The sequence below is a fragment of the Chiloscyllium plagiosum genome, unplaced genomic scaffold, assembly GCF_037043375.1.
Source record: "Chiloscyllium plagiosum isolate Xiang-an unplaced genomic scaffold, Cpla_swu_hap1 HiC_scaffold_15, whole genome shotgun sequence".
In the NCBI taxonomy this organism is placed as follows: domain Eukaryota; kingdom Metazoa; phylum Chordata; class Chondrichthyes; order Orectolobiformes; family Hemiscylliidae; genus Chiloscyllium; species Chiloscyllium plagiosum.
Window position 1 is genome coordinate 66585032 of NW_028270153.1, and position 13676 is coordinate 66598707.

The 13676-nt window shown below is 40.3% G+C and overlaps 1 protein-coding gene across 2 annotated transcripts in view; it reads right to left on the reverse strand.

The window, feature by feature from the left end:
* pcif1 (phosphorylated CTD interacting factor 1) overlaps window positions 1-13676 on the reverse strand; it is a 121795-nt gene that overhangs the window by 65844 nt on the left and 42275 nt on the right. For both annotated transcript variants that reach the window (XM_087995004.1, XM_087995005.1), the window contains exons 4-7: window positions 9735-9866; window positions 6728-6996; window positions 3612-3766; window positions 180-327 (exon numbers count right to left, since the gene is read on the reverse strand). In XM_087995004.1, the coding sequence (XP_087851130.1) occupies window positions 180-327; window positions 3612-3766; window positions 6728-6996; window positions 9735-9866 (704 nt within the window). The remainder of the gene's footprint in view (window positions 1-179; window positions 328-3611; window positions 3767-6727; window positions 6997-9734; window positions 9867-13676) is intronic.

Genomic DNA, 13676 nt, shown 5'->3' on the forward strand with positions numbered 1-13676 from the left:
GATAAGGCACATGTATAATGTTACTCTCCCAAAGATGGGAAGCAAAGCTTGTCATAAGCAGCATACACTTTTTGGGCAGGTGGCAGCAGCAGGTGGGAAGGGGTGAAATTGGTATGTGCTTTACTACAGTTGAAGGTATATTTAATATAGCCCATATCACAAAAGGACATTTCTGTTACCTGATAGGAATGTCATTCATCACTTCACGAAACATGGAGGGAGAGACAACAGGATCACAGTCACTGGGCAGCAGCGGGTCCTTGCCTTTATCGATGGCCTTGCGCTCCAGAAGCCAGCGATTAAAAGAGTCACGAGGTGGCTCAATCCCTACCAGAGCAATCAAACGGATGTTAAACAGGAATCAAAGACCCTTCTCATATGGAGCAGCTGGAAACTTAGTCTAAAGATAGAATGTTTCCTGGGTTGCTATGGGATGGAGGATGAAAATTCCATTTATTCCTAATTCACGTAACACCTGCTTGGCATAATATAACAAACCCTTAGCACGAGTGGCCCATTAGCTTATGCCTGAGTAAATCAAGCAATGTAATCACAGATCTTTAATTGAAAATAGAAGCTACATTAGCAATATGTCAGGACTCAATGTGGAGAGTGAACCACACCAAGCTCCACTCTTGTCAAAGTTGCCACAAATATGAAAATTTTATTAAACTACCAAAATTGCCAAATTACCTAACTGTTTCATTCAGGTTAAAAGAGATACACACCAGCTTTTTATGTCATTAAGAAGAAAATACAGGTACACAATCCTTTATCCAAAATCCCAAAATCTGAAAAGCCCCAAAATCCGAAGTTCTTTTTGTGAAGTTTTTTTTTCATAACAAGGTTGTTTGGAGTGCAAACAGTTAACCCAACTCCATACCCACTCGACCCACGTCACTCAGATGTGACATGGCGGCCTGGCCCAGCACAGGCAGGCGTCAATTCTGTCTCAGCACTTGTATTACTCACAGGTGCATCTGCTGTTTGGTAAATTTTTTTTATTTCACTGTTAAACTGTCACTTATGCCAAAATCCGAAAAATTCGGAATTCCGAGAAACAGCCGGCACCAAGGGTTTTGGAAAAAGGACTGTGTACCTGTAACTATTTATTGTAAGCAAATTGATTTTCTTAATAAATGACAAAAACAAGGAAAATTAACTGCTAACTTATGACTATACAATTTAAACCTTTGCCCTTTTAAATTTTAACATGCACGCACAAACTAAAAGTCGCACAAAGAGAAATACACAAGTCACAAACATGGATGGAGCGAAAGAAAGGTAGTCAAGGAAATGCAATTCTGTATTGCCAATCCATTTCACAAAAACTGGATGGTCTCATTGAGGTCTAAAGCAGAAGAAAATGCCCTTTGACCCATTGAGTCTGCAAACCAGTCAAAAACAAGCACCTAACTATTCTAATCCCATTCCCAGCACTTGACTGATAGCCTTGTATGCTTTGGCATACAAAACTTATTTTAAATGTTATGAGAGTGTCTGTCTCTACCACTTTTACAAGCTGTGAGTTTCAAATTCCCATCACCCTCTGGGCAAATTTTTGTTTTCCTCCATCCCCTCTCAACCTCCTGCTGCTTACTTTAAATCTCCACCCCTGGCCATGGATCCCTCTGCCAAGGCAAAGTCCCTTCCTGTCTATCCTATCTATGGCCCTCATAATTTTATACATCTGAATCCTACCCTTCCCTAGTCTCATTCTCTCCATGGCAAACAATAATCTAACCAATCTCACTTCATAACTAAAATTCTTCTGTCAAAACAACATTTTCTGCACTGAGATTCTTCTCACAATCCCATATTCTTTGATGGTGGCAAAACGCTATCAGCACAGCACTGGTCAATCTTTAGTCCACTGATTGACTGGTTGGACCTGGGGGTCTCCTTTTCCCTTGGACTTTATAATTATTTCTTTCAGGTCTCTAAATGCAGCTTTCCTGTCCCTTTGGACAGAAAATTCGAGAGCATAAATTTACAACAGAAGCGATCAAAGAAATGTCAATGCAGCCAATTTCTGGAGGTTTCTCCTTGCTTCTGTTTGCATTTTCCTCACAGGATCTATGATAAGATGCAGCTGGACAAATCAGAGGGCTGTTATTATGGTGAGCTTTCCTAAACCCACAACAGATGGTGCCAGTTTGTCTGGACTCTATGTCCCCAAACACTCATATTGTCTCATATACATCACTTGCTTCACTTGTTTTCCAATAATGCAAAAACCTCCTTGCATATTCTCCCTTTTCTTTAAAAGCAATGTCCATTTTCTTCACTTTCAACCCAAAGTCCAAAAATAAAAAGATACGGTCTCTTGCAAACGCAAGAAGTGAAAACCAGAAAAGCATGTTGCCCTTAAATTGTTGGTACAGACAATAGATTATCCCAAAATGAACAATACTCAAAATAAAAATGTGAACTTTAGTCACATGTGGTTTTCTCTGGGTGATTCCACAAGACTAACTAAGTGCCTGGGCTGGGGTTAGCTATCATCGGCTTCACATGTCCATGTCCACTCTATTCCCCACTCGTGTTTGCCATTGGTCTGTTCTGACTTGGTTGTCTTAAGTCCAGCTGGCAGTTAAGATACAGCAACCAGACCCAACGGAAGCCTGTCCAGCGATCAGTAATGGAAATTTCACACTGGAGTTTGGACGAGGTCAGGATCATTTACGCTGTGTGCCCTCTAGAGTTAACACGTCCATAATATTCAATTATACCACAGGGCAGAGGTGGATACTGCAGATGCTGGAGATTAGAATCAAGATTAGAGAGGTGCTGGAAAAGCACTGCAGGTCAGGCAGGAGCAGGAAAATTGATGTTTCGGGCAAAAGCCCTTCCTGTTGAAGGGCTTCTGCCCGAAACATCAATTTTTCTGCTCCTCCGGATGCTGCCTGACCTGCTGTGCTTTTCCAGCACCACTCTAATCTTGGCATTATACCACATAGTGACTGGTGCTCAGCAAAGGTTAGAATCTACCAGAGATGAAAATAATCTGTGAATTAAAAGACTTGTAAACACCCAAATGCTTTACATCCAACAAGTCACTCTGGAAGTATAATTTTTGTTTCAATTCAGAGAAATGTAGCTATCAATTTGAGTGCAGTGATCCCCCAACACAAGCAATGAGATAGATGACTTGTGGGGGCAATAAATGAATATTAATGGGTTAGGTCATTAGAAGAGTTCTTTGCTCATTCATATAGTATAACTGAATCTCTCAGTTCACCTGAGAGAACAGATGGGGCCTCAGTTTGATGTCACACCCAAATAAAGATGTCATCAAAAGTACACCACTGCCTCAGTTATGCTCTGTCATGTTAAATTATGTGCTCAAATCTGAACTGACAACTTTCTGTTTCAAAAGCACTTCTACTGAGCTACATCTAACCGTGCCCTCAAATGGTGCCTCCTTTTCAAAATATAGGTTCTAAATTATTTTGGCCAATACAGAGGATAGGAAAACCAAGCTTTCTTAGTAGATAAAAGTCTGAATTATGAAGCATGGTTTTCTTTACTTAGTAATTTTTTCCAGGCTCATCAGGACGAGCAACATCACTATGTGGAACAAAATATATCTACATCCCTGTGGAAGTTACCTTCTCTTTGCTGGCACAGCTCCTGGTAGTGTTGCCTCAGTTTCACTGTCAGCTGTGCACGTAATATCTCCACATCTGGGTGTGGCGGAAGCATCTCAATTGGAGGACGCTCCTTTATCACTGCATTAGTTGGAATATCAAGATCCCAGTACACACTGCAACACAAGGATTGTAAATTCACAATCATAGAATCCAAACTGACAGAATCAATATGCATCCCCATGGTTTTTAAACATGACTGAACTCTCCAAAGAGTCCCATATCACTATTCATACCTAACTCTCTCACTTCGTGCCTGTTGATATTACTTGTTAGCTGAACCTTTTATATTAATTAATATGTAGACAAAGAATTTCAAAGGAATAAGTTATTGCACCATCTATTCTGATTCTGCAACTTCCTCTTTACATTTGTGAATTGTTTACTTCCCCACCATGCTAGATTATCAACTTTAATTACAGATCCCTCATCCTCTGAATAGAATTCAACTTTAGTAGAATTGCAGATTCAGGTGGACATAGTCCTGGACATTTCACCACACGACTTCCCACCTCCAACAGCCTCAACCAGTCATCAGTGACTTTCCAATACAATTATCATCATCACTGAGCTTTGGAAACATTCCCAAACAAGACAGGAAGGTGCTCTGGTATGTGACCTGCAACACAACATGGAGGTGCTCTGAAATGTGACAGGGAGGAGCTCTGGAACTTTTGAATTAAGATCAGGAGGAAGTTGTTTAGTTCCTCAAACTTCCTCTACCATTCAATAAGATCAGGCTGATCTGACTGCAACCTTAAACCTGCATTGCCACCTTATCCTTGCTAACCTTTAAACCTCTTGTATACCATAAAGGCATTCAAGGACTCTGCTTCTATCACTTCTTCAGGAAGAATTCCAAAGACTCATAACCCACTCAGATAAAACATCTTGCCTAAATTGTTTGAAGTTGGTGACCCAGATTTTAAAACTTTCTCATCTTTCTAGATTCTCCCCCAAAAGGAAATATCCTTTCCATATCCACTCTGTTAAGACCATCTTACATGTTTCAAGCAAATCAGCTCTTATTCTTTAAACTCCAATGGATACAAGCCTAACTTATATGTCCTTTCCTCAGAAAACAACCTTCCTGTCCCAGTTCTTAATCGGGTAAACCCTTCTCTGAACTGCATCCAACACATTTACACCCTTCCTTCAATAAGATGAGCAATACTATGCACAGAATTCTATATGTGGTCTCACCAATGCCCTGTATAACTGAAGCCTAACCTCTTTACTTTTCTATTCAATTCCCCTAGTGATAAATCATAACATTTTATTAAGCTACCTAATTGTTTCATACAATTGGATCTCGAGGGACTCTCCAGAAAACAGTGATCATAATATAGTAGAATTTTGTATTCAGTCTGTAAGGGAAAATGTGAGGCAGAAAAACTGAGCTAAACTTTAATAAAGATAAACAAACAAAGGAATGAGGGCAGAGCTATCTGGAGTGGACTGAGAAAGGAGTTTAGCAGCAAAGAAAGTTAAGGAACAATTGCAGGAAGACTCGAGGAAAGGGATAAATCAACCATGATCAACCAGGGAAATTAAAGATAGTGTCTAATTGAAAACAAAAAAACATTCAATTTGGCAAAGGTTAGAATTATGCCAGAGGATTTGGTTTTAAAAATCAACAGAAAATGACAAGAAAAGTAATAAAGAGGGAAAAAATAAACTTTGAGAGTAAGCTTGCAACTTCCAAGGCAGACAGGAAAAGCTTGTTTAAGATAATAAAAAGGAACAAAGAGATCAAAGTGAACACAGCCCTTTTGAAATTAACGCTGAGAATATGATAATGGGGAACTAAGAAATGGCAAAAGAGTTGAATAAATAATTTGCATCAGACTTCACAGTCGAAGACCAAACGTCACTCCAAAAATTACAAATAATCAAGGGGCAAAAAGGGGTGGAAGGAAATTAAAACAATAACTATCACTAAAGAAAAAGTACCAGGAAAACTAATGGGGCTAAAAGCCGATAGGTCTCCTTGATGTGATGGGATGCATCCTAGGATATGAGAAGAAGTAACCGTAGATACTGGATACATTGATAGTAATCTTCCAGGAAGCCTTAGATTCTCAAAAAGTGCTGGAAGAATGGAAAACTGCCAATGGAACACTTATTCAAAAAGGGAAGACGACAAAATCAGGTAACTATAGGCCAGTTAGCTTAACATCTGTCATAAGGAAAATATTAGACTCTGTAATAAAGGATGTAATAGTAAAGCATGTAGAAATATGTAATATAATCAGACAGAGTCAGCACGGCTTCATGAGGGGGAAATTATACCTAACAAATTCTTTAGAATTCTCTGATAACAAGCAAAATAGATTAAGAGGGACCGATGGACATAATATAACTGGATTGCCAGAAGGTGTTTGATAACATTCTACACATTAGGATATATAAAACAACAATAGCCTATGATGCTGAGGTAGCACATTAGCATGGATAGAGAATTGGCTAAAAGATGGAAAATTGGGGTGGGGACATTTTCAGGATGGCAACGTATAACTGGAAGAGTGCCATTGAGATCAGTGTACCAGAAGTGAAATAACTCCAAAGAGCCCGGTATCCCGTCACCAAGTCACCTTTATTTACATGTGCATACTATTTGACACTGATGTAGCTTCCTCAGACCCAGCTCTCAGAGTGAACAGAACCTCTGACATTCCTGTTTATATCTGTTACCCAGAACTCCCTGATTGAACCAAATTAAAAGCCTTAATCAGGGAATTCATATTCTATGAGGTCTACCTGGCTGAGCTTGTTACAATCAATACAAGAGACACATTCAAAGAAGATTCACTGGGCTGATTCTCGGTGCAGAGGAATACCAAGGCTGTCCTATCGGCCAAACAGGAACAGTAAAATCTCAGGAAATTCAGTAAGTTCTAATTGGACCGATCACCAGTCCTATCCTGGTTTGATTGTGAGTAACTTTGGTTTGATTGAGTATTTGTTGCTGGCCAGTCGATTTTCACAAATACCACAATGACAAATTCCAAATATATCATGTAACAAACTTAAAGACTAAAAGTCCCCGCAGTCTGAATTTGTGGTTATGCACTTACGCTGTAGGACGGATGGGTGCAGGTGCAGGTGCAGGTGCAGGTGCAGGTGCGGGTGCAGGTGCAGGTGCAGGAGTAGGCATAGGTGGTGAAGTCAATGAGCAGGATGCTGCTGTTGCCGATGCTTGTGCTGATGTTGGTGCTAGCTGTTGTTTCTCATCAGCTGAATTAATTCGGCTTGTTCGGGAGGCAGGTGTGCTGGGAGTGGCGGTGGCGGTGGCGATAGGAGAAATGGGAACTATCAGAGTTGTGGGGGTCAATGGTGTGTCTATCTGTAGAAAGAAAGGGAAAAAAGTTCAACAATTTCATTTGCAACATTTTTCAATAGTTAGACAAAGGTAAATTATACTCTGAACTCAGAAACTATTGTCAACATAACCTTTAGCTATTGCTGAAAAACATTGCTGACACATTTTGTCAAGGCTTGCACACATCAGGAGAAGAATTTCAATGAAATGGAAAACAACATACGGTACATGAATTTCACTGAAGCTGTCATTCTATGAGCATAGGCCACATATGTCAAAGAGTTAACACAGTGGCTCAGTGGTTAGCATTGCTGCCTCACAGCACCAGGGATTCGAGTTCAATTCCCACCTCGGGTGACTGTCTGTGCGGAGTTTGCACATCCTCTCTGCATCTGTGTGGATTTCCTCCAGGTGGTCCGGTTTCCTCCCACAGGTGGTTAGGTGAATTGGCCATGCTAAAATTGCCCATTGTGTTCTGGGATGTGTAGGTTGCGTGCATTAGACAGGGGTTTAAAAAAAGGGTAGAGGAATAGGTCTGGGTGGGTTACTCTGCAGAGGATCACTGTGGACTTGTTGCGTCGAAGGGCCTATTTCCACACTGTAGGGATTCTACTCTATTCTAGACGCACGGGTAATATCAAATAGCATGCTCCTTTCAGCTGTTCACAATAAGCAAGGTATGATCATTCCCAGAATGGGTGGAGAGATACTCCCGAGGCTTCCAGCCTCATTCCTGTTTAAGGGCTTTTCCCAAAAACGTTGATTTTCCTGCTCCTCAGATGCTGCCTGACCTGCCGTGCTTTTCCAGCACCACTCTAATCTTGACTCAATTAGTATCTAAATAACTCTAAATAATTCCCAGTGTATTCAGAACCAATTCAAGATGATCAATCTGGCTCCCAGTGTGGTGTACTTTAATGTACTGGCAATTACATATATGTACACATGACTCTGTTCTTTGCACACAGAAAGAACATGTACACAGACTGGGAGACAGTAAGGACTGTGGATGCTGGAATCCAGAGTAAATAAATGTGGAGCGAGAAAAGCACAGCAGGTCAGACAGCATTCGAGGGGCAGGAAAGTCAACATTTCAAGCCAAAACCCTTCATCAAGATTCAGACTGCACCTGTTCCAACTCAACAAAATAAGTGTAGTCTTCTCTAGTTCACTTCTAAGAGCAATGACTTGATCAAGTGAAGTCAAGCTGCTGGGCTATAAATGTAAACAAAGCTTAACTTTTAACTGTCAGTTACAAGTCTTTTTCAGGCACATTATCTGTCACTTCCAGATCACTATGAGTTTGCTCACTCATGCAGATTATTAAGAACATTGGTTGTTGTGAAATGAACTTAGAATCCCCACAGTGCTGAACAGGCCATTTGGCCCAACAAGTCCACAACTGACTGTCCAAAAAGTAACCCAGCCAGACCCATTCCCCTATCCTGTTACTCTACATTTATCCCTGTTACTCTACACAGGGAGAATGTCAGTTATCATTGAAATAGTGCATTCACGTGGTAATACCTCTAACAATCGGAGTCTAACAATCAACATTCTCTTCTCGTACAACATAAGATGCTCTTCTCCCCTACTTTAGCATTCTTATGAATGTTCAGATGATTACAAGACAAAAACTTCAATGAAATGTTTTTTTTTCAGCAATGCTCAAATTGGACATTACCAAATGACAATTTATCTAAACATTGTTAGATACAAGGAGTGAAATAGCTTTGCAATAGTAGTGCCAAACTGGCGAGTGAATAAATAAGCTATTTTATATCAAAGTCTGTTTCTTTTCTACTGGTTTCAATCATTTGACAGCACAGTGGCTCAGTGGTTAGCACTGCTGCCTCACAGCACCAGGGTCCCAGGTTCGATTACAGTCTCGGGCGACTATCTGTGTGGAGTTTGCACATTCTCCACGTATGGGTTTCTCCGGGTGCTCTGGTTTCCTCCCACAGTCCAAAGATGTGCAGGGCAGGTGAATTGACCATGCTAAATTGCCCATAGTGTTAGGTGCATTAGTCAGAGGGAAATGGGTTTGGGTGGGGTACTCTTCGGAGGGTCGGTGTGGACTGGTTGGGCCAAAGGGCCTGTTTCCACACTGGAGGGAATCTAATCTAATCTAATCTCTTTAAGTGCCAATTGTACCATTCACAACTCCCATCTACACTGCAGATTTGCCAATTGCCTGCTGGAAAATCCAGGCCATTGTGTGGTTTCAGATGCTATATAGATAACTAAGAATGTGCCAAGTATAGATCAAAGGACAAACAGGGTGTTAAAATAATTTATTAGAATGATACAAGAAATGAGGGCATTCAGCTATGTGACGAAGCTGAGATGGTGATTAAAAAGAGAAAAAGGTATTAGAGCTGACAAAAAATGCCTTTAAAACAGATAGTTGTTATGATCTGTAATTAACTTTCTTATAGGGTGGTAGAAACAGAATTGAATTAATTGCAAACTATACAGAGCTTTGGTGTAAAACAAGGGATGGGACTAAATGATTCGCTCTATCAAAGACCAGATACAATGGAATAAATCATTTCTCCTGACAGCTCCATGATTCTATATGCCAACATCATTACTATACATTACAGCGAAAGCTCATTTATATCACAGTTCTGAAGCTGAAGCCTGCTTGTCAAAGTAAAAAATAAATAAAGAGAGCATAAAGTGGTCATTAATATATACACTGTTGTGAAAGAATCTAAACTTTTTCTGCAGATGACATTCAAATACCAGGTGAAACCTACTCGTGGTTTTTTAAAGCTGTTTGCTGACTGCTGCTGAGTATCATCAGAATGCCGTCGCTTCCTTTGTCCACTGTCAGTTGCTGAATCTCCTTCACCTGACTCCAAAGTTGCATTTAAGCCAAGAGGATCAGACTACAAGAAAACAAAGTATTAATTATATTACATCAATGTACTTGGCAGATTCTTCCATCAATTTTAGTACAGCCACATTGTGTGAAATACTAAACATTCGAAAAACTTTGAACACTACTGTATCTTTGATGTCAGCAGATTCCAAACTGTAGGTCCCACTCACATTATAATGCTCCCTTCTATTAAAACATCCTACTAAACTGATCATCAGGCTTTTAATTATAACACATTGTTATACCTTATCTTTTTTAGTGTACAAACATGCTCCATTTCAGATAACTAAGAGGAATTTCATGCTCATTTGCTCGAACTTATCTGGTTACTAATACTGCATTGTGGTTATTCAAGACAAGTAATCATATTTATAAACATACAAACATATGAACAAGAAAGAAGCCTAGGGCCACTCAGACCTGCAAGCCTGTCCCACCATTCAATACAATCATGGCTGATTTTAACTTCAACTTTACATTCCATCATCTCTCCAAAAACTTTTCATCCCTTGTTACAAAAACAGACATTGCTGGCAAAACTCAGCAGGTCTGACACCATCTGTGGAAAGAAAGCAGAAATAACATCCTGGGTCCAGTGACCCTTCCTTAGCCATTTCCCATGGCTAATTCATCTCGCTTGCATATCTTTGAACGATGGGAGAAAATCAGGGTAGCAGGAGGATACCCACACAGACACAGGGAGAATGTGCAAACTCTACACACAGTTGCTCAAGGCTGGAATCAAACCTGGGTCCCTGGCATTGTGAGGCAGCAGTGCTAAATACTGAGCCACCATGCCACCCCATTGTTAATCTAGATCGACTTTTATCAGGGTCTCCAAGATAGGATTTGCATTGAGGATCCTGTAGCCATAACTGTGGCTGTGATTCAAAGCCAGAAGCCAAAGATCAAACGATGGTATTTAACCCATCTGCATCAGCCTGTTCTCCTTTGTTAACTGCTCTTTATCATTCATACATCAATTGACCTGCTATCCAATTCCAATATTTTCTGCATTTCCTTCAGATTTACAACATTCATGTTTCTTTTTATCCTTACTGCATTCCCTGTACTGACAGGATGATCTTCTCCCACATTCGAGTAGCTTCAGCATACATACAGGGAGATGAGACAGTGTTAGGTAATCAATAATTGCAGTGATGCAGCCTGCTTCTGTGCAGTTTGATGTGAGATACTGCCTGTGTGTTTGCCTATCGTGGCAGTATAACACTGACAAGGCCTGTAAAAATGCTTCCATTTGATTCACAGCTGGGCTGCTTCATCACTTTTATAGCAGGTAAGCCTCCTTCTGTCATTTATACCGTGCATGTAATTGGTGACCAGCAGATTTTGTAACATCTCAGGGACTAGAATGCAGATTGTTGTGAAGCTTCCCACCAGTAATGGAATTGCTTACTATTTTAATTTCTATTGGACCCTCAGTTCCTCAGTAGGGCTGACTCTTGAACACATCTCAAGTTTGTGCAATTTCTCACAGTCTCTCACTATTTAATCTGAACTAAATGAGCTTGGCAGTTTTATTTTTGATGTCACTGGAGTTATAAGAGTTACTTGGCATTCAATCAGAAGTTTTTTTTGCTGAGGTTCAGACATAGAATCCATCTTGGAACAAGAAATTCTAGACATAAAGAAACAGAAGCTGTTTCCTGATGACCAAATTTCAATTTGTTAGTATTAAATCATATTCTTCTATCACAAACTATAAACAGATTGCCATCTCAATTTGTCAGACAAGCCTACTAAAAGCTTCAGACTTTCCTGTCTCTGCTTTCCCAATCCTCTAATTTCATGGTTTGACGCTTTTTTTTGTGATTTATTTAAACAAGTTCAACATCTCTCTGCTGTGAAAGCAAGAGTGAACCTTCAGTAAACTCAGAACACCACAACTAATGCAGAAAATGTAGGGAGAGTCAACAGTTTCCATATTAATGGTCCCCTCTTACTACCAAGGCTGACAGGAGGAGTGGAGAGGAGAGGAATAGGAGGAACACAAGAATTTTAAAATAGGGAACCTGTACACAACCACTTTGTTTTATCAGCAGAGAATATTGGAGCATGCATGTCTTGAGTTTAGGAGAGTTCATAAGCTTCAGTGACATACTTAAATCAGACTCACATGATGCTGAGCGTTTGCTTTAAAATTTCTTGTGGTTACATAGGTTTCCCAAGAAACTGGACACTGAAAGGGAGACACAAAGTGCAATCTCTGAAAGCTATGTGTCTTTTCAGCATTCACTGTAGGCTTGGATATGCAGGTGCTTTCATTGTTATGGGTCGTCCCTGTACTGAAAAAGGGTCACTGGACCCGAAATGGTAACTCTGCTTTCTCTTCACATGTGCTACCAGACCTGCTGCGTTTTTCCAGCAATTTCTGTTTTGCTTCTGGTTTCCAGCACCAGCAATTTATTGTCCATTGTCTCATCCTTATTGAATTGTGGTCACTCGATCCTTCTGTACTGATAGCGCCCTCTCTTCCTCCAGCCCCAATAACTCCATCTCCCACTCCAGCCCTGACCTCCAACCCCCAAAAAGGCACTCTTTTCTCTCTCATAATCCTTTCCAATAGATCCCTTTCTCTCACTCCCCTCCAACCTAAATAGGTCTCCCCTTTCTCCACAAAATCCATAGCATCTTTTCTCTCTTCAACCACGATAGCTCCCTCTCCTCCTCTAGCCCCAAAACTGTCACCTTTCTCTCCAACTCTAATAGTGCTTTCACTTTCTCTCGCCTGAAAAACTTCCTTTTCCCTTCTAACCTCAATGGTCATTCTCCCTCTCTAGCGCAACAGCCAACCTCCCTCCATCAAGTCAAACCCATTGACTTTTGCCTCTGGTTTCCTTCCTATCTTTAAACCAGTATGCCACTTTGGCCACAGAACAAAAAAATGATCATGAGCTCCTGCTCTTAACTTTGACACCACTGCTACATTCCCAGCTTTGCCAAGTTCTTCAGCTGGTTGTGAGGCATCGGGACAGAAATCTCCTTGTTAAATGTCACATGACTCATTGATCAAATATCCATAACATTTTAATGATAAAGAGGAAAGAAACCTCTATAGAGTATTACAAAGCTTTTAGCAAGATAAGAGTTAGAATTCAAGATTCATGTTGTTTCAACAATAGTTTGAGCCATTCACTTTAAACAATTCAGGTCAAGCAGTAAAATGTCAATTGGAAATCCAGGCTACAATTAAAAAATTAAATAATTTTCTGTTATATGATTCCCATGATTCAATCTCAAAGCGGTCACGACCTCAGCACATCTCAACTTTACAAAAAGTTAAGTACTGTATTTTTATGAATATAAAATAAACACAAGAGAAACAAAGTAGTCAATTCTTCCGCTGGTGACAATAGGTTTCAGAAAAAGAAATAAATTACAATATAATCACAGAACTACATTAGTGTTAAGAGTGCCGAAGAAGGAGGTCGGTCAGCCCATCAAATCTGCACTAGCTCTTCAAATGAGCATCATTATTACCTAGTGAGAGAAAGTGAGGGCTGCAGATGCTGGAGGTCAGAGCTGAAAATGTGTTTCCGGAAAAAGCGCAGCAGGTCAGGCAGCATCCAAGGAGCAGGAGAATCGACGTTTCGGGCATAAGCCCTTTTTCAGGAAGCCCTTCTGAAGAAGGGCTTATGCCCGAAACGTCGATTCTCCTGTTCCTTGGATGCTGCCTGACCTGCTGTGCTTTTCCAGCAACACATTTTCAGCATCATTATTACCTAGTGTCAATCTCCTAGTTCCTCTCTATGTCCTTGCATGTTATTTCTAACAAAATAATTCTAAAATCGTAAAT